The sequence below is a fragment of the Ammospiza nelsoni genome, chromosome Z (genome assembly GCF_027579445.1).
Source record: "Ammospiza nelsoni isolate bAmmNel1 chromosome Z, bAmmNel1.pri, whole genome shotgun sequence".
NCBI lineage: Eukaryota > Metazoa > Chordata > Aves > Passeriformes > Passerellidae > Ammospiza > Ammospiza nelsoni.
The window spans coordinates 23,082,080-23,106,412 of NC_080669.1; the positions used below are offsets into that span (position 1 = coordinate 23,082,080).

General features: G+C 40.0%; 1 protein-coding gene across 2 annotated transcripts in view; it reads left to right on the forward strand.

Annotated features, from left to right (window-relative positions):
- The window catches only part of SHB (SH2 domain containing adaptor protein B), a 58,497-nt gene that overhangs the window by 15,652 nt on the left and 18,512 nt on the right, over positions 1–24,333 (forward strand). For both annotated transcript variants that reach the window (XM_059492943.1, XM_059492944.1), the window contains exon 3: positions 19,680–19,895. In XM_059492943.1, coding sequence (XP_059348926.1) covers positions 19,680–19,895 — 216 coding nt within the window. The remainder of the gene's footprint in view (positions 1–19,679; positions 19,896–24,333) is intronic.

The following is a 24,333-nucleotide window of genomic DNA, read 5'->3' on the forward strand; positions in this document are numbered from 1 at the left end:
ATATGAGAAAGTAAGCTTATATCTGAATAGAAATGTATGATGTCTGAAGTAAGTAATATTTTTATTCAGAGCTTGTCCTTTCTTCCTAAAAGTTCTGTGGTCTTGCAGTTGTCAGGCAGTTTGTTCTGAGCTGATGTTTAATTTAAAAGAATAGGCAGTCCCTGAGTTGATTTATTTCAATTAATTATTGAAATAAATAATTTTATGTGTTCCCATGCTGTCTGTGGTTAGAATTGGGTTCGGTCAGACTTGAAGTTTCTTCTGCTGATAATGTTCCCCAAAAATCTGCAGATTTGTGGTTGTGATGACTGAAAAAACGAACAACCTTTATGACAAAGTTTGGAAGGACTTCTCAAGGAAAGACTTGACCTGAGGCCAAGTTAGAGTGTGTTGACAACATGATAAATGCATGTTGATAAGAAGCTATCATCTTTTGTCAACTGAACACATCTGCTGTGGTATTGCCATTCCTAAGTGTCTGTCCTTGTCTTCAGGAAATCCATGCCAGAGGTTCAAAGAGAATCCCTGGCAATCCAGTTCCTGAAGTGCTGTGTGGTGGGAATCTCAGCGTGGCTAGGTGTGCATCCAAAGCCACAGCAACAGTTGTTGCATCTTTGCCTTGACCACAACCTCTTTGGAGATTTGATGTCCCAGAGTAACTACATGAATATAAAGGAAGTTCTCTGTGATATATGATGTTAAGTATCCTGGACTGTGCATGGAATTGGTTGAAGATTCTGGACTGGATGCTACCAGTGACAGCAAACAGAGATAGCTGATTTCTAAGGATCCTGAGTAGTAGGTTGACCCTACTTCTCCCCTGGCATCAGTTTGTAGCTGCTGCAGTGGCATGAGGTCTGTCACAGAAACAAGCCTGTGCTGCTTTACCTAGGCTGTAGCCAAGCATCACTGCTTGGATCAGGTGTAGTATGTTCTTTATGCTTGAGAGAGGGCTCTGCAGACGAGCAGTGGCTGGAGATGCTGCATTTGAACAGAAGTGAATGGCTGAGACACTGTCAGGTTAGAGTGCTGGTGGTCATAATATCCAGGCCTCTCTGTCATCCATTTCTTTCAGGGAATGGTAGGGGAAGAGAAGTTATTTCCACTTGAATATTTACTCTCATCAGCCTGCACTGAATGTCAAATCCTGGAGAAAGGTCTGTTTGTTTTCTGTGGTAATCCCTTACCTGAGAGGAGAGAGGTTTCCTTAGTTGATGGATATATGACTATGGCAATGGTTGGGGAAAATGTGTTCTTTTTTTCCCCTTAAAATCCCCTAAAAGGCAGAAGGCCCTGTTCCAGCTATAGCCTTACAGCCACGCCTTTCCTCTTTCTCCTGACAGCTGTGCATGTTGACATAACTCTTCCAGGCATCTCTGCCTTTCAGAAAGATTTAACACCAGTCCTCAGATTGCATGAAACATTTGCCATCAAATGCTAGATCAAGGCTGCCTATACCACAGCCTTCTGTGTGCCGCATCATAGAGTGCATCTAAAACTTGTCTTTGGAGAAAGATCCAATTTTGGATCATCATTCAAATGGAGATATGCTGGTAGGCAAATTGTTGCACAAACAATTGAGTTATTTTAAGGTATGATAAGGAGTACTGCCTTTAGAAATTGAGGTAATAAACTGCATCTGTTGTCCTACTTGGTCCTTGGATTTGAAGAGAGCATCTTGCTTCCAAAAGGAGATATTTTATGCCCTGTGTAACCTCTAAAGTTACCCTCATCAGAACAAGTTATGATCTCTTGAGTATGAAGCACCTAGCATGATACATACTATAATATATAATTCAGCTTACTCAAACCACCATAAAATTAAGGTCATTGTAAGTCTCAAAATAATTTGAAACATAATGAAAAATGGCTGGGTGAGGGGTGGGGGTGTTTGGTGAGAGAGGAAGTAGAAAGCATTATCAGGATATGAGGCCTACCCTCAGAAAAGTGTGTGGCAAAATCACTTCTCTTTTTTCTGGATCAGGAATTGTATCTTCTGTTCTGTAGAATGGTCAGGGAAGGAGAAATTAAGCCCTTGAATTAGAACAGTGATTTGAAAGGTGAGATAAGCATGTGCTGCAATCAGTGCCCTGATTACTTAGAGATCTAGGAATGCCTCAGGTCCGTGCCCTGGTAGTCTTGATGTACATCACGTTTTTCCTTTGCTTTTATAAATATGACCTGGGGCTGTGCCAGAGACATCAGCCTCTTTACGAGGTTCTGGCCTCTAGTTCATGCATCTGCCTCAATGATGTGGTAGCCACATCATTGAGACACTCTTCTTGTGTCTCAGAACTCTGGAGATTTAAATGGGTAGCATTACTGAAAACAGTTGCTTTCCCTGAGATGTAACATACCATGTGGTATTCCTCATGGAGCAAATGCTATGTTATGTGCAGACTTAAGAAGGCTGCCATAGCACTATTGATAAAACATACGCTGTGCCTCTGTTCTGATCTGGGTAAATTGAGAGGTTCCTCAGGGCATTAAAGATCTCCTTTTGGACAGCCGAAAGTAGGTGTTAAAGGAGGAAGGAATTCAATTTGTTATTGATGTATTTCTCACAAGAGTCTAGTCACACAATTGTCTGGGTACTGGACATGTTAGATCTTGTAGGTGGGATGTGCCAACCCATGAGATCAGGGAAAGTGCTCAATGTGCATTTGGTGAGTCTGAAATTGACACAAAAGCATGCTGCCACTACTCCTTGAACACTGGAAAATCTAAGTCATGAAAAGGCTTCTAGCCATAAATGGAAATCTGAATTCAAGTTTCAAACTGAAAAGATAAGCTTGTATGCATGCTCCAGGGATAGGTGAGTGATGTAGCAGAAGGATCTGTGTACTGGACTGAAGACCTAGGGAATCCCTAGAGCTTTTCCTAGGGATTCTCTAGAGCATTAGAATCATGGTACAGAGATACCTGTTTTCTTGCCTGTGTTGTTCAATGCTTTCATCAACCTGAGCAATTACATAATAGCAAAAGTGAGCACAAACTAAGCGAAGTGTGTGATGAGGCAGGGCAGGATTTTCATCCAGAGGGGCTTTAATGAATGTGAGCATTTTGTCAACAGGAGCTCTTTTAAAATTAAATGAGGGGTTATTAGAGAGAATTCCAAAAGAAAAATCACAGCTTTGTTCGTAGGCTCACAATATTAGCATCCTCTTATTTCTTCTTTTTCTTTGTATTTATCATCCTGACTCCATATGCATCATCCTGCCTGTACCATAGAACAGCAGTGATCAAGTCTAACTAGCTCATACTTAGAAATTTTGTGCTTGGGCTTATTTCTCTGAGGATGCAGAAAGCTGAGACTCCTCTATAGGTGCAGACAATGCTAGAAGAGTAAATGCCTTCTTGCACTTCACTACTTCTTTCTATGGACTGAGGTAAGAGCCCATAGCTGCATCACAATGGAATCTCTAATGCATGACAGGTGGCCTAGCAAAAACAGTGCACCTGCCTTAACTGGGAGCTTCCCATAGACATGCTGGGAGAAGTAGCTCAGTCTTCATACAAGCTATCACAGAAATGCTGGGAATATGGAGAAAACAGGATTCCCATGAACGTGGACCTACTTCAAAAGGTCTTGGGTGTCAGTTTCCCTTGTAACTAGAAAGGCTGTTTTTTGTTCAGACATGTAACTTCATCTGAATAGTCACTAGAGCACATTGGTGGTGAGTCAGATCTTGTAAAATTCTTTACCAGGTGGCCTCTGGCGTGTTGCTTGTTGGCACCGGGTTTGCAACTGCAAATAATATAAGAAAAGCAATGATAACTACTTTGATAAAGGCTTTGATTAGAATGCCTGGATTAGCACATACAGATGGGAAGTTTAGGAAGAATATTTTTGGCTTATTGAAAATCACGAAGCCTAGCAAGCTAACCAGATCTCTAAGCACTGTAGTGGCTCTGTGTAAAATTTGCTGTCTGTCTGTACTTGAGCATGGCAGACAGCTGTAGTGAACACAGGAGAAGCAGTGTATTTGTCCACTAAGCTCAACAGCTGGCATCATTTTCAAAAAGCTTTAAGCTCCTTCTTTTGTTTCTACATTTATGTGTTTCAAGTCTAATTCTCTTTGAGGGTCTGACAATAGGCTAGCCATAACTGAAAATGAGCCCCAAATGAGAATCGATCTATTGTGAATTCCTCATTAGCACTATTATCATCCGGTTTCCAGATGATGTGAATAGACCACATGCTGGTCATTCTAGTAAAAAAATTAAGATTTTTATTTTTTCCTTTAAAAGTGTGGGAAAGTGCAAGGTAACAATTCACTCTTGAAATTTAATGTGCATATGCTCTCATCTCAACATTTGCAATGTGGAGAGCCACTGGGTAGGATTTCAAGATCAAAGATCAGTAGCACACAAAAATAAGTTTGTGATTGATAAGAAGATGGTTTTATTTGGTGTTGGGAGTTTCCTTTAGAGCAGCACTGGAAATCTTGGAGAGCTCTTCCTAGAAGTGACAAAGGAGGAATGTCTGATATGTTCTGAGCATTCCCCATCATTTGGAGCATAGTGCTAGTGTTACTGTCACCTGCTGCCATCCTGTAGTGCAGAACTCCCTGCGGCTCATGAGAAGTGAGGACATGTGCTCTGAACAGCTGTGCTTCTTCTTTAAAGTATGCTAGATGCAATTTTAATTAGAAACCTCCTGGGCTTCAGCATCTATTTCAAATTGTTTCTTACTTAATTTGGAATTTGGACAGACATTCTATTGGGCAATGATTTAAAGGAAAGAAATTGTCTAAGAACAATTACAGAAGAGAACATCTTCCTTGGCATTAGGTCTAAAGTGCATGAATTGAGTGATGTTTGAAATAGTGCTGGGCCTGCTTCAACACAAGTCCTTGTGTTCTCTGAGCAAAGCAGCAGATCTCACACGTGCCGTGAAACCCTACCAGTTTAGAAGCATGTCCAGTTGCCAAGATCATCAGTACTTCTCTTCCTGTCTTCATGAGCACTTGTACCCCATCAGTGACTGTGAGAAGATAAAGCCAGAAAGGGGAGAGCCTAGTTTCTCATGTAGTGAGAGACTGTGATGTGCAGTCGTTGCTGCAGCTGGGTGCATCACTGGGCTGGAAACCAGCTGTGCATAAAATTAATACAATTTCTTTATGTTTAAAGACGCTTCCTCCCCTAGAAAGATTTAAGGTGTTCTCTCTAATGTTTAATGCTACAAGCTTAATTTAATGTTGGTTTTGTTTGTGTTTCTACACCTTCACCTTGCGCTTTTGATTTGATATAGTTTGGAAATGGACTAAATGTGAAACTTGAATCACAAGACTGAATAAAAATTGAGTTTTTCACAGTTTCTTGACTCTTGTTCTCATTAAGACAAAAGTTTATGCCCAAAGTAATGGAAACAAGATGTCCAGAACTTTGGAAACATACATCAGAATTATAGTAGACTATCTGAGGATGCATGTTGATGGACTGTAACTTCATTTATTCAATTTCCTTGCTCACTGTCTGATGAACATGTACTTGCATAAAAAGCAAAATGAAGGAATGGATGTTTGGGAAAAAGAGACCAATGAGGTCAAGGTGCTATTTAACCTTTGCCTGCAATCTGGAGGACTGGTGTTGGCAAAGGAGTCGTTTCAAGACACTTTTGATGAAGATGGTTAGTTTGACAAAATCTATCTGCTTTCCTAATATAAGCAACGTGTGTAATGTATGCAAGTATTTTTTCCTTGGTGCCTACCTGTGCTTTGCATACAGCGTTGCCTGTGGCATAGGGAGTTAGGTTTCTGTTTCTTAATATGCTGCTTTGATTCTATATCTGTTTTCACCTGCCAGTTACCACAGGGCTTCCTTCTATTCCATCCTTCTCATCCCCAGGTAAGTTTCACGATTCTGGACTGTTCTTCTTAAAAACAATGATACTTTTAATATAGAATGTGAATTGCCTGTCCTTTCAGGACAGCAATGCTTCTGGCAGCAGTTTGAGTAGCACTGAGGTCTCTGTGGTCCTAGAGGATCTTTAATTGTAGCACTCCAACAGTTGTGTCTTGGAAATATGAAAAAGAGAACTGTGACCCTAGAGTGAAAATAATTCAGTCAATTGGAATATTGGAACTCTTTTGGTTACAAAGGTGAAAGAGCTACTGTTTTTTCATTTTGTGTCCTGCTGACCTGTTTACATATCCCTCCCATCTCCCCTCTACCCTCCTCTCCCCAGCTCTTACCCTCTAGTACCACGTATGTTGAATTTGGAGGTGTCTCACTTCTCTGGTCATTGATTTGATCTTGGTACAAAGGATTCTCTTAGGTAGAATATGCCTGAATGTGAAAGTATATTGCCATGAAGGGATCCTCTGCCTGCCCTGTAGAGATTGGTGTGAGTTGTATAAACCTTTAAATTGGATAAAGTAAATAAAAAATGAAACTGTTCTGCATTTTCCCTTGTAATCAGACCTCTGTAGACTGTGATTCCTTCTGATTTAATCAGTGTTCCATCTGTTCTTTCCATGCCTGGAAAGACTTAGAGGCAGTAAACAGAAACTGAAATAACAGGTTCATTGAATACAGAGGGGAAAAAAAATCTCACTATGAGGACAGTCAGATTGTGGAGAAGGTTGCCTAGTGAGATTTTGTAGTCTCTATCTTCAGAATCTTCAGGACTGGACTGAAAAACCAGAATGTGAGTAACCTTGTCTGACTCCGTAGCTAAAACCTGCTTTGAGTTGGACATTGAACAGGATTGCTTCCACTTCCTGAGATTTTGTTTAACCGAGCTTATTTTATGATCCTGCAACTGATTTGTGAAAGTGAGAAGTGGCTGTGAGAGTTAGCATATCCCAGACTAGATTGCTGGAACCCATGTTTGTTTAGTCTCAGTTGATTTCCAGCTTCATACCATGACAGTATGTTCCCAATACTGATCCTTTTAAACTGTATCTCTGGGAAGACCAGACAGGTGACTGTGAGGCACAAGGAAACAGTCTTCTGAGATGTAGTTTGAGCAGGGGCTTATGCACAAATACTCTGGTTTTGTGGAGGTAACCCTAGATGGGCAGACTCCATGCTGAAAGCATGCTATTGAAGCAAGGAAGTCTGACTCTTGACAGCTGTTCACTATCAGTTTGTGGGGGGGGAAGGAGCAGAGGCTGAACAGATGGGTTTCCAGACTGCACTCAGCCTGTATGTGCACTTCTGGACTCTGTTGGCAGGAATTGTGGGTGCTTTCCAGGTGGAGGTTATGATGGAAGCATAGGTGGCTGATGCCATTGTGACCACAGCAAAGGAACACTAAACTCATATTTGATCTGACTGGGAGGAGTGTTATTTTATTAGATAGGGGGACATCAGAGGTACATCTTGCCAGCATATCAGCTCTCAATCTTCTCAAGCTGATGCCAGCTCTATTGCTTCTTGCAACATGGCTCAAAAGCAGAATGTGGAGAATTTGTTACATGAATAATCAACATTGTATGGTAGATGTAGACTGTTGCTGATGAGTTTTACAGGGATTTGTTATATGGAGATGTAATAGTGATATTAAAATAAAAAATGAGACATGCACTAGGGACAAAAAGTGATACAAAAATGCCTTGTCACTCTTGTATGTATCTTCAATTATGCTTTATTTTCCGTTTCTCTTTTATCCTTTTGCAAAGAGGCTTTTAGCCAAAGGAAATGTGAAAATGTTTAAGAGCAGCACGTTAATAAACAAGCTAGTGTCAGGATGACAACCCTGGGAATAGATATTTCTAGCCTAACCCTGATTTGTTGTATTTTAAAGGCAACTACTGGACTTTATGCATGCCATCAAGCCAGAAGGAATTTCTACCATTTCCCCAGCTAGCTGTGCTCAATTCAAAGGTCCTGCTTGGGGGTCCTTCCACCCCTCCCCCCACAAACTAGTGAGAGTTTTTTCTCAGAAGAACTTTCTTAATCATACTCTTTCATATTATACTCTCAGTTACTCAAATCACTTTGGGTTTTTTATCTGCCCTGTACAGAAGAGTTAAGTAGGCTCAAAAAAGCTGGTACAGGAAGTATTAGTTAAGCATGAGGTAAACAGAATAGTTCTTTGAAGGAACAAGATACCCTTTCAGCCCTGATATGTTGTCATCTTTATTGTGCTTAGCTTGCAAGTAAATGACTAAAATTTTTGCCTGCTGTTTTTGCATCCAGACTCTGGAAATCCCAAGTGGCAAAAATTTGAGTGAAACCTTTAGTAAATCAGGTCTGTTTCTGACATCAGCTGTAATGTAGTAGCTAGTATGCCTTTTTCAGTTAGGAAATCCAAACCAGATGAGTGCTTTCATATTCTTGGAAGTAAATGACACTTGAAGATTCAGCCAGTTCTGTGTCTACTTTTGCCACAGAGACTGTACATCTTGCTACATCAGTTTACCAACAGTTTAATGTGGCTTCACAGCAGTGTCATAAAACAAACTTAAAACTTCAGTGAGAAGTGGTGAGAAACAGTTTTTGTGCTCTTTGCATTTTATATTGGGTGGCAAAACCATACAGCTTCTCTCTTTCTCTGATTTCTGGCTATGAAGAACTCTGGTTGAAAATGCTCCTTTGCAGGAGCTCAAAAATCTATGCAAACCCAGCTGTTCATGATCATTCTGGCTGCTAAAATTATTAGAGGCAGTTGTCTGCAGGAGCAGCCTGTTCCTTCTGGCTGAGGTCAGGTAAGCTTCATCTGGTTTTGGTGTGTGTTGGTGTGCTGATATGTCCATTAATCTTTGTTATCCTTACTCAGGTAAAGACCTAGGACACCTTCAGTGTGTTTCTGCTTGTGATGGACTGTGTTGTGCTACTGTGATTAAATTTGTTGAATAATACCAATGTACAAATAGAAGATGGAAATATTCAGTCTTCATCTGGGCTTGAACAAGGCTATTCATTGTTCAGTTTCATGTGTAGGTGTCTTGGGAGAGTCCACATACATCTTGGTTTTATGAAGCAGGATGTAAGCATGCAAAACTGATGCTATAGCAGGTTACACTAACAATTAAGAGCAACACAGGTAAACCTGGGGGAAATTAGGTTTGCCTGAAGGAACTCGGCTTGCTTTCTGCATTCATTTTCTGTGGATATTTTGAAAATTCACTGATGAAGCAGTGGGGTTTCTGCAGTTCTGGTTCTTCAGTTGAACAACAGTTGTGCTTGTCTGGGATGGGCTGCAAGACAGAAAAGCACGAGCTTTTTCTAGGCAAGTCCTGCAGCAGCAGTTATGGCTCTAATGCAGCCTGAGATTACCATGAAGGTGTCTGTGCTGCTGCCTCAGTTGAAATAGAAGGGGAAGAGTGAGAAGAAGTTTAAAAAAAGGTGATGTCTTTCATATATACTTTGATTTTGCATTATATTTTTGTAGAGTAGGACATGCTATAGCTCTTTCCTTTGACTGTGACATGCATCCATCACTGAGATCCTGGCATCATGGTAGAATAATAGAGCATAACAAAAGACAGCCTCTCTTAACTATTCTTAAAGGATCTTTTTGTATCCATCTCTTAAAAGGGATAAAAAAACCAGCAAAAAATAAAGCCTTCCACAATTGTTTCCATGGGTGTCGTTTTGTGCATAGTAAATGTTTCCATGTTCACTGTTTGATCGTTTAGAGATGCATATTGAAAAGTGAGAGTGTAACTGGAAAATTTATCAGAAAGTGTTGACTCAGTTGCATCAGGATTGCAATGAATTTTTATAATGTGACTTTTTCTCCCTTGATCTAATTGGAAAATATTAAATATTGCTCTTCCAGATTTGTGATACTTCCTTTGCAAGAAGTGAAAAAGTACTCATTTATGATGTTTGCACATGACTCTTAATTGCTTTCTTAAAGCACCTGTTCTTAACAATTCTGTGCTGAATGCTAACCAGATTTGTTTGCTGTTATGTATCAGTGTAAGCACAAATACTCTTGAGTGATGATGTGATAGACTGTATACATGCAAACACTGCTGCATGTTCTGTACTGTTGTATAAGTCTTGTCCAAGAGGAAAACCCAACACTGTGTAAATGACAGATTACTCTGCAGGTGGGCTTCTAACTAGGAATGGACATCCAATCCGGGTTTACCTGACTAGTATAATAATTACAGATAAATCTGGAAATACAGGCAAGGTACTGAATATTAGCAGCTGCACAGCTCAGCACAGAGTATTTGAAACCTCCAAATGCTAGATACAAGTTTCTCCTTCCATCAATCTCTTGCTGACCTACTTGACATAATGAGTGAAGAGATCATAGGCCAAAGAGGATGAATTTTCCCAGTAATTTCAGTGTTCATATCCCTGTCACTTTTTCTGTGCTGTCAGCTGTCATTTAATGCATGCAAGGCCTTGGATTGTGATAAGTAAAATCAATGGTTGCATGTAATGACAACTGAGCAGCTTTCTTCATCTAATCATGCGAAGGTAGAAGTCTAAACTAAACCATTTTTTCTCCAGGGCTGAACAGCAAATGCAAACCATTTTTTATTTCTACATTAATGATCCTTATGGCATGTATGTGCAGAACTGTGCTAGATTTTGAATTTACATTGGAGTTACACAGTTGGAGTTATATTTGGAAGCTTGTATGTCCAAGAGGTGGTGATTCATCTTCATTAGGTGCTGAATACAGTTGCTAGATTATCCCCATAACTCAGTTTGAATGACAGAACAGAAAGATTCCAACTAGGACAATACTTCCCTTGGGGAAAGTGTGTAAAAGTGGGGAAAATTGCAAATGACCACAGTGGCTGATCTCTGCTTCTTGCAGTTTGCCAGTTGGAAAATTGCAAATGATCACTGTGGCAAATAATCACTGTGGCTGTTCCTTGCAGTGAACAGGAGAAAAACCAGATGGTTTAGCGTGCAGATGCTGTGTGGCTTTTAAGTCCTGCCAAAGGAGGAAACAGTACTGATAGTGCCTGCTCTTCCTGGAATGCTGGTTGGGGAAAGAGCTCTTACAAATGCGTCAGATACTGCTTCCAATGCTTTGACTTCTGTTTGTTTTCTTAGCATTTTTCTTTTTAAAAATTACTAATAAAGATAAAATAATGGACATTAGTTACCAGGAAAGTTTCAGGCTATGTTTTCAGCTGGCAGCTGGGGCGTTTTGAGGTTTTTTTGGTTGGTTGGTTGATTCTTTTTTAATCATGGTGATGCAATCATTCACAGGCTGGATGAAAACATTGCACAATTCACATTTCTGTGTTCTGCTTGATGATATGGCCACCATGTCTATGGAATAAATCTGTTGTAGGAATTATTAAGTAGCAGTTCTTCTCCTTGCTTCTATGGCAAATGCTAGCAGGTGCCTAAAAGAAGATAGCATGTCTCATCTGGCTGAGAATACACCTCATCTGAGTTTGTTAAATCAGATATGGCATTTCTTCTGGCTACAAAAATCTATTGCCTTACTGTACCATGTAAGTTGTACCTGTAGGGAACTTCTTCCTACTATTTCTATCAAAGGGAGGAAGTCTGGAGGGAGGCCTCTATCTACTTATCCTTCTGTGCCCTCTCCCACATCCCTAGTAGGCTGTGCTCAAAGCCAGTAACATGCAGAAAAGATTACTCCTTTCTGTATAATTCTCATAGAATTAAACCTCCAGCTCTCAGGAAACAGTTCTCTATATTGTCTTGATCCCTTTTGCTCCCATCTGGTCACTCCTTGCAATATCATCCTGAATATATAAATATATATATTTATACTCATTAAAAATAATTTTGATCTCATTTGATAATTTGATTCTTTTGACTAAGCTTTCAGCAAACAGATACTCTCACAGACAGTAGACATGATGCAAGAAAATATCTTCCTTCTGTGTCAGTCTTGAAGAGCATTTAAATTATGAATGGTTTCTTCTTCCACTCCCGCCCTCTCTCGAGGTAATTCCTGTGAAGGTGAGATTTTTTTCTTTCTGAAGAGCACTGGCAAGGGCATAGGAGGGCATCGGTAGCAGTCATGAGCAGCAGGACTGATCTAACTGCAGGAAACAGTCATTGTCACTATAAACTTCTCTGTCCTGACATGGGACAGCTTTAGCTTGTTTAAAATACTCATTTAGATGTTGGTGTTAGGACGGCTTTCAAGGAGAGTTTATTCTGTTTGTGCTAATCTTAAAACAAATATTTTGGGACACTGTAGTTTGTGTCCTGGGCCGATGAGAACTCTTGTACTAACTGGCGTACATGGAAATTCCAGCACAGCGTTCTGTTTCCCAGAGGGCTTCTGTTCTCTCTTACCTCAAGAAATGAATCATCTTTTACGCAGCTTAGAAGTTTTAGAGTATGGAATGGGGATCTTGAATTTTTTGGTTTGCACTGTTGCCACTTGGATTGCTCTATTTAGACCGTGAAACAATGATTCTTGAATCCCAAAGATCAGTACTCCAGGGAGGTCAAGAAAAACTACAAACGAACCAGGAACATCGCGCTGTGATGTAACTGTCTGTAGCAGCATCTGTAGTTGGCTCTTGGTCAAGCAGCATTAAATGTACAGAGTTGCAGAGTTTTTTGGATTCTTTGTTCCCTTATCTAAATAAAAAGGGCATCCCTACTCCTCTTCTGTCTTACTGAAAAATGTGCAAGGAGTAAGTAGGTCAGCAGCATCAAAGCACCTCCAAAGAGTCAAAGTCTGCAGAAATCAAGAATTTAAAACTGACAGTTAAACACTGCTTATTTATCAGAAAATATGGTGTTGAGGTGGAAGGCTTTATAGAATAAATTTCTGCCTTCAGGGAACTGGAGAAAGTTAATCTTTTTATTTCTTTGCCTCTGCCAAAAGAGAAATACATCTCCAAAGATAATTTTCATGTCCTTTAGAAACAGTATGGCTGTCCTTCCAGGCCACCAGGATTTAGGTGTTCTTGCCATGTGTTTTGTTTTTTTAATCAGCATCCTTTGACTCCACCAACACCCACCCCTCCTCTTCCTCACCCTTCCCACACACAAAGACAAATGTGTACTTCCTGTCCTCTTGGGCAGGGTAGTGGTTGCTTGTTTTAATTCAGTACATACCTTCTGTGGAAAATTTTAATGGGGGTTTTTTGCTGTTTTATTGATACTTATCATAAACGGTCTTCTCCCTGCCTACCCCTGCTCTGACTAGCCTAACAACTTTTCTTTATCAGGATTGCTGGAATGTCATGTTGCTTTGAATGCTTTTTCCTGGAGTAATGAGTCATTCTTGGACTTTAGTAGTATTTCCGGCGTGATGCAGGCATTGTGAAGATGTTGGTTTTCACATCATGTGGTTATGCCAAGCCCTCACAAGGAACAGGGGAACAAATATCTGTTCATTCCTGGAAAGTGGCTCACTTCTGAGTCATTTGGCTTCTCTTTGGAAGAAAAGATGAGGGAAGGAAGATCTTCTCATATCCAGCTTTTCCTGTAGCAAAATCTGGAATAATTACCATTGGATGGTAGTTGCTGCAGTCTCAAAGCAAAACAGCTCTCCCTGCCACTGGAATATAATTGGTGCTCCCTTGTATCGCAGCAGTTGGAGGCGTCCAGCTGGATCTGGAAGCAGAGGGAAAAGCAGTTTGATTTCTGGTGACCTGAGGGTAAAATTTGAACAGAGGTAAAACTTAGCTTTTCTAATGAATAGGCTTTGTAGTAATAAAATGAGAATTCTGCATCACAAGTCCTAAAATATTTTCATACTGTCTTTCCAAAATAGATTTGAAAAGAAGCAGTAATGGCGAGGCTTGGATAAGTAAGCAATTGGCTGAGTATTTTGACCTGTTTATCTGGGAATTAATTCAATGGAAGCAAATGTTCATATCAGGGTGATCTTTGCATTAATCTGTCTTATGCCTGCGGCAAACTGGCAAGTTAGTGGTTGATTGTTGCCTGCCCATACACCTGGAGCAAACAGCTCACTGCCCTTCAATGTGATTACTTGCCAGTTCAGTGATTTTCCATTAGAGCAGAACATGTGTAAAGCAGAGGTTTGAGCATTTCAGAAAAACTTATGCCTTGATAGCAAGCACTCCTGCAGATGGGTCTTTGTTGTCTGTGATCAGATCTGGCCCTGATGTGACCTTTACCTGCTAGAGATTGCCAGGCTGTCAGGATAATGTCGGGGGGGAAATGCATCAGATGCTCAGCAATGCCTCTCAATGTGAACCTGAGCATTCTCAAGTTTCTTTCTGCTTCCACTGATAATTTCTGGTTTTCAGTGGTAGGTGAAAATACAAGAAATGCAATTGGCTGTTGTCCTCAAACAGGTCTTGTTCCTGAGTTATGTTCTCACATACTTTGTTGTTTTTTTTTTCCCCAGACTTATCCGCAAAAAGCCAGTATGCTTATAGCAAGTTCTCCAAACACTTTATGGACTGCCCTTTTACGGCTTTTGAATATAAAGTATTTGAATCCACATTCCACAAGTTCTGCTGTTCATAATTCTGCTTTGACTATCCTAGTTAAAGACAGGTTAGCCTGTTCTGCCATTGCAGAAACACTCCCTCTCCCTATAGGGAATTTTGTATACCTAGGAGGAAAAGATGCAAGAAGTTGACTCTGTTAAGGCTATAGTTGCTCGCTTGCTTTAATTACATACCTGTATCTTTCTGATAAATCTTTGGTCTGTCTGTGTGCCTTGAATAGCAGCACAGTATATGGTGAATAGCAGCACAGTATATGGTGTTCACTGCAGGCTGGTTACAGTTTTGCTCGTAGTTAATAGCAGGTTGTGTTTTTATTTGGTTAGTGGGAAACTAAATCTAGGTCAGTGGGATTGAAGTTGTTTAAATGCTGACTTCTGGAAAGAGAGCAGAAAAAAAGCAACCATCTGTAATCTGAATCCAAAGGTAGAAGGATAGAAATTCTTCAAGCTGACAGCTTGACAGCTGTCCTCTGTACAACCTTATTCTAGCATAGTGTTTACATGTTAATGTGCATTAAATAGATGAATAGATTAAATAGATGAATCTACTGGGCTTCCTGAAAATAACTATGTATTTGCAGGACTGCATGCCAAAATGACCTTGAAAATCATACTTACATTAAAGGGCTTCTAGCAACAGCTGCCTGTTGGAGTTAGGAGTATTTCCAAGTATTTTGTTTCATGCTTTCTGAAGTAGGATGAAGATTTATTCAACAATTTGGCCAGATAAACTCTGTGAGTTCTGTACTGCTGAATGGAGTTGAGTGCAGCTAAATGTCCTCTATAAAATCCCTTCAATAGAATTCTGTTCTCTGTCCTGAGTATTGCTCTTAGGCTTGTCAGATACAAAGGGCTTTGATAACCCTTGTACTTTTCTTGAAAGTCAATTTCAGTGGTACCTTTTCAAAAGTTGAGCTTGCATCTTTGTACTGTTTCCAGCATGAGAACTTCATAGTCGGATTTGCCTCACTAGGACAGGGCTTTTGGCTAGAGAAAGCAGCTAAGGAACTGGAAGGACTGTCATTTGAATTTGGCATTAGTCTTGAAAGCAGTAGCTGAGATGGACATGGGTCTGGTTTATCACTTTTGCGCCTGATATGTGTGAGCCCATGCACTTTGAAATCTGACATACTGGCAAGTAAAAACAGCTTTATTGTGCTTCTGTTGATCAATCTGTAAGTTAATGTAACTATATCCAATTCCACTGTAGTTTTCCCCGGTTTTCAGTAAATTACAGGTGGCTGTCAGACTGATAAAGAACCACCTATGTCTGTCTTACCACTGATGCTGTGATTGGTTCCATGCAATTTGTTTAAAAGTTTTCCCAATAGAATAGCAGGGGTTGAAAAAAATCAGGCAATTGATATAAGGCAGGGATTTTGTCTCCTGCAGGTTTAGACTCTTCCTGCATATTAGATGTAGACAAGCAAGATGTGCTGTTACTGTGATGCAGGAACCCCAACCTGCACAGAGTCATTGTCTTTCACCACACAGGAGAACAAAAACTCTTGCAAGCCTTTAACTTCAGGGAACATCTCTGTAACTAACATTCCTTACATGATTGTGGCAGTAAGACTCCTGCATTTTGCTTGTCTAGTGTTTCATCAAAAGATATGTTAAAAATGGGCTGTAAATGGCATTGAGTTTATTACTGCCTGGTGACATTTACAGATGTGCTTTACTTGGGAAAATGGGCTTTTATATTATCAGAACTTTTTTTAACAGTGCAACTACATTGTTTGACCTCTTGTTACTGCATGCTTGAGTTTGAGATGAAGGAAATAGGCATTGGCATCTGGCCATTATATGTTTTTTAGTCTGTTGCAACCTTTTGGAAGGCAAGCTGTAGAAGTTCACCTGTTTGGTTTGGTAAAGAAGTAAAGAAATGTTGAAAACACTACTTCATTGGCTTCATAGCTGTTCTCTGCCCTTAATGATATATCCCCTAATTCTCTTCAAACTATTTTCAGAAATATAGTGCATCTATGTGTAATCCTGTTCAGTTTTTTAGGGCTATTAAAGTGTTTGGTGTGGCTGATGTGGCTTCATGTCTTGTGGAGCTCTGTTCTGTATGTGAGTATTCAGAATTGTTCACCAAGTGGGAAGAACAATGTCAAGTTGAGTCTTGTATCTCATAGTGTTGTTTCTGTTTTGGTACCTCTCCTAGTCAAGTTCTTGGTTTTACGCAGGAGCCCAAACTTCTGGAGCCTGATTCTGTAATAACTGCTGATCTGTGAGAAAAAGAATTGTCTGTGGGAGTCTTCCAGACTGCTAGCAAAATTACTGCTTTCAAAACTTAAATTGTTACTTCTTCTGATGGCTAGTAACTTAATGCTGAATTGTATACAAATGTACTTTTAATCAGCAATAAGAATTCTAATTATATAGTTCATAAAAGTAAATTTCTAAACAAAAAGTTAAATTAACAAAGTTTTTTATTTCCTAATCTTTCCAAAGACTTTAGCCCTTAGAGCTGTCACTGGTAGAGGCTGTAAAATTACCACGAGAAAGGCTTCATCACAAATGTGCTGTTGTCTTCTATTATTTGATTCTTGAATATCAAGTTTGCATTGAGCTATCTGTCTGTATTTTGCTAACACTGCTTATGGTACAGATTCAGCTGTTCTGTCGTTTATTGAAAGGAACTTTTTCTGATTTAGCTTTCAGTAAAATTGCTTTTATTTACAAATACTCTCAAAGGTGAATTTTCAAGCATATTTATACAAAGCTTTACAAAAGAGATTGGAGATGTGTGTAGAAGTGTGTGTGCATGCATGCATATGTTTTTATATATCACAGAATCGCAGACTATGGTGAGCTGGAAGGGATCCACAAGGATCATTATTAAGTCCAGTTCCTGGCCCTGCACTTTCCTCCATCTAGGTTGTAGCTTTTCCTAGAAAGACTTCTGTTTTAGAATCAAATATTCATAATTTTTCTAATTATGCTTCCTGAACATGAACCACCTTCTATTTACTGGTAAACTTTTGTGTATCGCCTGATGCTTTGGTTTTCTGGATAAAAGAAAAATGTCAGGCAAGAGTTCTTGTATTGAAATATGCTCACACACAAAGAGCCAATTGCATAGCTGTATTTGGCACACAAATTTGTGTTTGGCACTTTCAACTGATTCAGCTTCTGTTCCTCAGAAATGCACATTTCTTGGTGCAGCATTGACTGGGTCCACAGTGCGAAAGACAAAAAGATACATACCAGTTTTCTGACTTCTGAAAAAACCAAAATGTTTCACTTTCTGAACCAAAGTATTGAAGAGAGCAGTGTATTCTTTCTATTACAGTTTTTTTTTTCTCAATGCAGCATTTTTTCTTGATGTGGTTGTTCATAAATAGAAGTGAAGAGGATGTGTCTTGCTTGTAGCATCAATTTTGGTGTATATTTCTTCAAAATTACTGTATTTTTAATGCATAAATGAAATAAATTTTTTTCAAGGAATAAGGGCACTGTCATTTTGCAGACTTTTCACTGTGCTTTGAAGGGGTTTGGAGAAGTTACTTGATTATAATATTCTTGTTGATATATTACTTGATTTATGACTTTTGTTGTTTTAACAGAGAACTGCTCTAGATCTTTCCTTCATTTGTAGCTTTAAAAGTTCTCTGAGTCTTTTCATAACTTTGCAATTTGCTATATTATTGGTGTTCTTATTTTGTTGTTGCAGTGATCAGTATAATCACACAACATCTGAAGTTGGAAGGGACCTCTTGATATTACATAATAAAAAAAAATCCTCTTCAAGCAGATTCAGCTAGAATAGATTGCCCATAACTATGACCAGTCAGATCTTGAATATCTCCACAGATGGATACTTCACAGGCTCTCCAGGCAACCTATTTCTTTGTTTGACCATTATCACAGTCAAAATGTGTTTTCTTGTGTTCAGATGGAATTGCATATTTTTTGACTTGTGCCTGTTATATCTTGGCCTGTCACTGGGCACTGTCAATAAAAGTCTTTCTCCATCTTCTCTGTCTTCCATCAGGTGTTTATATGCATTGATAATGTCCCCACTAAAACTTGCTTTCTCCCAGCTAGCCTGTCTCAACTCTTTCAGTCTCTCCTCATATGAAAAATGGTTCAGTCCCATTACTGAGCTTCATGGCCTTTGCTGAAACTTCCTGCAGTATTCTGTGGTTTTTTTGTGCTGGGCAAATGAGAACTGGACCCAGCAGTCCAGATGTGGCCTCTTCAGTGCTGAGTAGAAGGGAAAAATCCCATCTCTTGATCTGCATTCAGCACTCCTGATGCACCTCAAGTTGGCTTGTCCCTCATTCCTGTAAGGGTGGATTGCTGGCTTGTGTTAACTTACTGCCTTTCAGGACCCCAAAGTCCTTCTCTGGTGAGCAGCTTTCTAGCCTGTTAGTGTGCCATTTTCCAGCCTTCCTAGGTCTGTTTGAATGGTAGCACAGGCACCTGGTCTATCATTCACTCACCCAGTTTTGTATGAGTAGATGCGGGGACTGTGGCTTTGCCTAACCAAGGCTCTGTAAACTCAAAAGAATGAAGACACTTCCCATGACCTACCTGGTAATCTGTCCTGGGGCTGCACCTCGCATGAGGGGAAGAAGGTACCCACAGTGTATCACTTGGATCTCCTGAGCTACCTCTTGTGCCTGTTCCTCCTTACTGCTTCTTCTGATTTTGCCCAAAACGGTTTGGTTCTGACGGCTGTTCAGGCAGCCGAGAGCTGCTGTTATGACTGCTTTGATGTGAGATAAGCACTAATGCTTTTCTTTTAGTTCTTACTCTAGTTCTAGTTAATTTTTTAGTTCTTACTCTAGTTCTAGTTTTCTTTTAGTTCTTTTAGTTCTTACTCTAGTTCTAGTTCATTTTTTGCTGATATTCTGTAGGTGTAAAGGCAGACAACTTGTTTTTTATCAGCATATACAGTAGTACTGTGGAATTTATTTTTTTTCTGTTCTTTGTGTCTTCAAATTTCACTTCGGAACCATCTCTTCCTGAAGAGCTAACTATACACAAATTTCAGTGTTCTTGGGAATCTATGTACAGTTGCTTGTGAGTGTGCTTTTTAGCAGCTGACAGGGGTTGTGTGCTTCCTGCAATCTGGCTCTGCACAAGCTGGGAAATGTTGGTGGAGGCTTGAAGCTGTGGTGGTTAACTGGAGCAAACTTTTGCTTCCAGCCAGTTACCAGTGTAGAGGTAGAATTTAGAAGTCTTGTACAAGCTTGTCATCTCTATAATTACGTGGCTATTAAGAAATGGGTGGAAGTTGAATGCTCTAAAATTATAGACTGTAATGATAAGACATGGTTAGTAGTGATTCTGATGCAATTTTCCTCCTTGCCAACAGAGTTTCAACAGCAGGAAGGCATGAAGTCCCATCAGAAAAACATGCAGCTCTATGACACACCCTATGAACCAGAAGGCAGTGGTGTGGAATCTGATTCTGAAAGTGTGGTGAGTCGCCGTTTACGAGAAAGCAAATTGCCACAGGATGATGACAGGCCTGCAGATGAGTATGATCAGCCGTGGGAGTGGAACAAAGTCAGCATCCCAGCTTTGGCAGGTAGGATTCCTAGATCCCAGCCTCAAAATTCCCTCTCACAATTGTACTATATACACTTGCCTTTGGGGTAAATCAAATAGTTATGCTCTTTTGTGTATGTGTGCGTGAAGAAATGTCTGTAAAGTGAATGTGGGTCATCTAAATCTTTACCTACTGCAGAAATACGAAACTGCACTTTTTGTTTGGTATTTCAGCCAACCTGTTGTCAATCATCTTAGCAACTTATTTTGTAAAAGTTCTGATTCCCCTGCTCCTTCTCCCTTCTTTCATTTTAATGGATGGGATGTAGATAGAGTTAATTGTTGAGTATCTCTGTGGTGAGGAAGTTGCTTTGCAGGGTCCTGAAACTGTGGAGCTCTTCTCAAAGGGACAGTGTGATGAAGTGTTGGGGGTGAGGCAGGAAGAAAAGAGGAGTGACTCCAGGACTGAACATGGAAGAAGCCTGAGAGCAATGATTACTGGGTAGTCAGTGTGCATTTATCCTAGGTAAATCCTGCTTGACAAACCTGTTTGCTTTCTGTGTTAAAACTACTAGATCTCTTAATGGAAAGAGAGAAGTATGTCTCATCTGTGTAGCTTTTAGGATGTTGTGCTGTGGCATCAGCTGTGTTTGGAATGTTGTAGCCCAGATGGATGGACTAGTAGATCTGCAAAACCCTTTCAGAGTCATTGACCTCAAAGGGTAGTGTTAGTGATTCATACTCTTCCTGGAATCTGGTTACAAGTGTGATTCCTCCAAGGATATGTTCTGAAACCCTTCCTGTTTAGCACAGTTATTAGTAACCAAGAGCAGAAGGAGAGGAAATGCCCCTTATCAAGCTTGGAATAAAAGCCAAGGGAGGGGAGGGTACGTACAACGCTGCCATTCTGAGGGACTTGAACAGGCTGGAGAAATGAACTGACAACAAGCTTACAAAACCTAATGAGAACAGACCTAAAGACTTGCATCTGGAGCAAACTAAGCCCCTGCAATGATATGGACCTAGATGTGGTTGACTTGCTGGGCTACAGCTTTGCTAGAAGGGGCTTAAACAGTCTTAGGGGAAGTGGACTAAATGTGGCTAGCAATACTCCTCACCATGATGAAGGCTAGTAGCATGCTAGCCTGTGCGAATAGGAGCAAGCTAGTGGATGAAGCAAAGTGACTGTTCCTCTTCACTTCATATTTCTTGAGCTATTCATAATGCAGTGGTAGAATTCTGATATAAGAGGGATGTTGATAAACGTTTTTGTTAGCATAGAGCCAACAAAATGACAAGAAACTGAGCACATGACGGCACATGTGAAGAGATGCTGAGAGACCTGGGCTTGCTTAGCCTGGAGAAGAGAAAACTTTGGGTGGGACATAGTGGGAACTTTCTAATGCCTGTGAGGAGATCCTCTATAAGATGGAGCCATTTTCTTTACAAATGAGCAGGTGTGTGATGGGAAGATGAGATATAAGATGAATCAGTAGAGGTTCTGACTCAAGTTGGTTTTTTCTCTGCAAGAACAGTCAAGTATTGGAAACAATTATTCAAGGAGCTCTTGCAGTCTCCATATTCAGTTTTTTTTCATCCTGTGGGAAGAAATGACTGGATAAACGACCTGATCTGATCACATAACTTCCCACACAAGGTCAGTGATTGTGTGCTAACCAGAAGTAATTTTTCTTTCAAAAACCAGCAACTTCACTGCTTAATGATGATGAGATGCAAGTTGTGGACCAGTATGCATCTGTCTCCAGTGAGATCACATTTCCCAAATTTTTCAAATTGTAATAGAGCAACTACAGAGACTGGATTTTAAAAGTTAAGTCTAAAGAGTCATATAAGGGCATATGTAAATTATTGTCCTTCATGCATTGGTCATATTATATGAAATCTATGAGTTTTAATTAATTTGGATCTTGTCTTAACCTCTGTATTCATCTTTGTGTCCACTTTTTTGGTCTTTATGAGGTAAATCTGAAATAGGGTTTTTCTGAGTTGTTTTAAAATAAAGAATCTTAGTGGGTTTTTTTTCTTTATATCTACTTTTCAGTTTTTATATGTAACTGTAAATTAACAAGGTCAGTCCAATACAAGATTTTATGATTGGCTTATGTGTAAATATTCTTTCAAGTACTATGCAGTTACGAAAGCACATGGAGCAAAATATTGCTTTACTGAATTAATAGACTAAAGACAGGTTTAATTAAATGGTATTATGATATGATTGGTTTACTTACAGGCTCAGCATAGAGAATTGTTATTTAAAATAAGAAGAGTAAACGTTTTTTGAGATTAATTAGATTTCTCTCATTACGGCTGCCATTCATTATAGATTAATTTGTTTTAGGTACAAGGTTATTTTAGGTACAAGAATTTCTTTTGTCACAAAGAAATGTCTAAGGATTGGCCACAAGCCTGATTGCAAGTTGCTGTTTCATCTAGTGTCTCTAGAAATCATCTTTGTCCTAGGAGTAGTAAATGTTTAAAATAAGGAATGAAGAGGTCCAGCTCTGAGGTTTGAAATGGTGGAAAGTTTGCAATGGAGAAGTGTTGATCCCCTGCTGACATGTATGAAGTGCTCTTCTGACTTAGTTGGTGGTTCCATAGTATAGATCTGGAAAGGGGTTTTTCAATTCTTAGCTGAGGTGGATTTTTCTGAAAAGTGCAGTGTTGGTCTAACTATTAAAAATTCTAGCAATGGGTAAGTCCCATTTACAGGCCCACAATTACCATCTTCCAATTCTGTGGAACTGTGGAGATCCTGGAGGGATCCTCTGCTGAAACTTTCCTATTTTGTGAAATTCATCTGGAGGAAACAACATACATTTGTGATGAGAGTTGCAGACACAGAGTCTTATGAAGCAAATGTTTTTGATTTGTCAGGTGATAGACTGTAGAAACAAAACAAAATCACCAGCAACACTAGAATTACCATGAACCTAATTACTCATGCAGGTCTTTGAAGGAAAAAAAAATTGTTCTTCTGCCATGATTTCAAGATTTGTTGCTGAAGCATAGCTAAAACCTTTTTGTTTCCAGCCTGGACTTTGGGATTTGTCAGAATGAAAGGGTGCACAAGCTATGAAGTGTGCTGAGGCTGAGGGCAGTGTGTCTGTGCTCTGACTCCTAAGGATGAGGCTGAGGCTGGTGTCATGCTGGCATTGTGGATGGAGCAAGATGTACATAGCCTATGGATTTTGCTGTGTTAAAAGATACGGCTCTGTGTAGCAGAGCTGGAATGCTGCATTTTGACTGTCTGCAGCTGGAGTTCTTTTACGAACAATTTTGGGGTTGTTTTATTGGAGGCTGTTCAGCTGAAGCTAAAATGTGTTTTTGATGGCTTTTATGGGAAGCGAGCAGGTCTTGTTAGAACTCCCGCTGAGCTGGGCAGACTGGTTTGCCCAGAAGAGTTGAGGCTGGCAAAGCAACAGGAACAAAGTAGCTTCCAGGTACACAAGTCTGGCTAGAAAAAGAGATAACACCAGGGAGAGCCCACTGGATAGACAGAAGATAGCATGGGTACCAGAGCACCTATTGAAGAATGTCACACTGAGACTGGCTTCCACTGAGTTTGTGAGAAATCTGTGCTCTTCAAACTGTCGTGTGGGCACAGAAAACATTGGGTAAAGGAAATGCTTGTGAAGTCTGTAAAGCCAGTCTTAGTATTGCGTTACAAAATGTGTGACCCTCACTTACAAAGAGGGTCTCAATGGTCAAGAGGGCCATTTGGTAGCAGTTTCCAGCACTGATCATGGGCTTATGGAAGAAGGACTTATAAATGCCAAACTTTTTCTGGCTTCTTCTGCTGTTGAATGGAAGATGCTGCCTCGGACCCTGAGTGACCTAAAGCAAGGGAATTCTGGCATGCCACTGTCACAGGGGTAGGGCGGGAATTACAGGGCAGTGGAAGAGAGGCCACATGAGGAGTGTGGAAGTAAAGTATTGCAGTCTATTCCATAACTGCAGTGGCTGGATACACTTTAGCTCTGTTTAAGAGAGGATTCATAGCAGCCAAAACTCAGATTACAGCATTGGGTAGGGAGGTATACCTGACTGAGTATCACACTTGTCACTTTAACCTGCTTGGATAGCCCTTCAAGACTGCTTCTTCCTGGGGGGGGTGGGAAAAAAAAGCCAGAAGTCCAGACACATGTCTAAACTTTTCAAACAGAGATAAAAGCCCCAACATTCAAAAGCATCTGAAATTTGACTTTGTCCTGTTTTGGAGAATAGTTCCTATGTCTTATCATCATGTTAGTGACTTTCCACACAAGCATGTAAAGATAAAAAAAGTGGAAACATTTTTAAACTAAAAGAGGAGACATTTAGATTAGATGTTAGGAAGAAACTGTTTAGTCAAAGATGATGAAGCAATGGAGCAGGTTGCTGTGTGTGAATTGTGGATGGTCCTTCCCTGGAACTGTTCAAAGCCAGGTTGGATGGGGCTTTGAATAATGTGGTTTAGT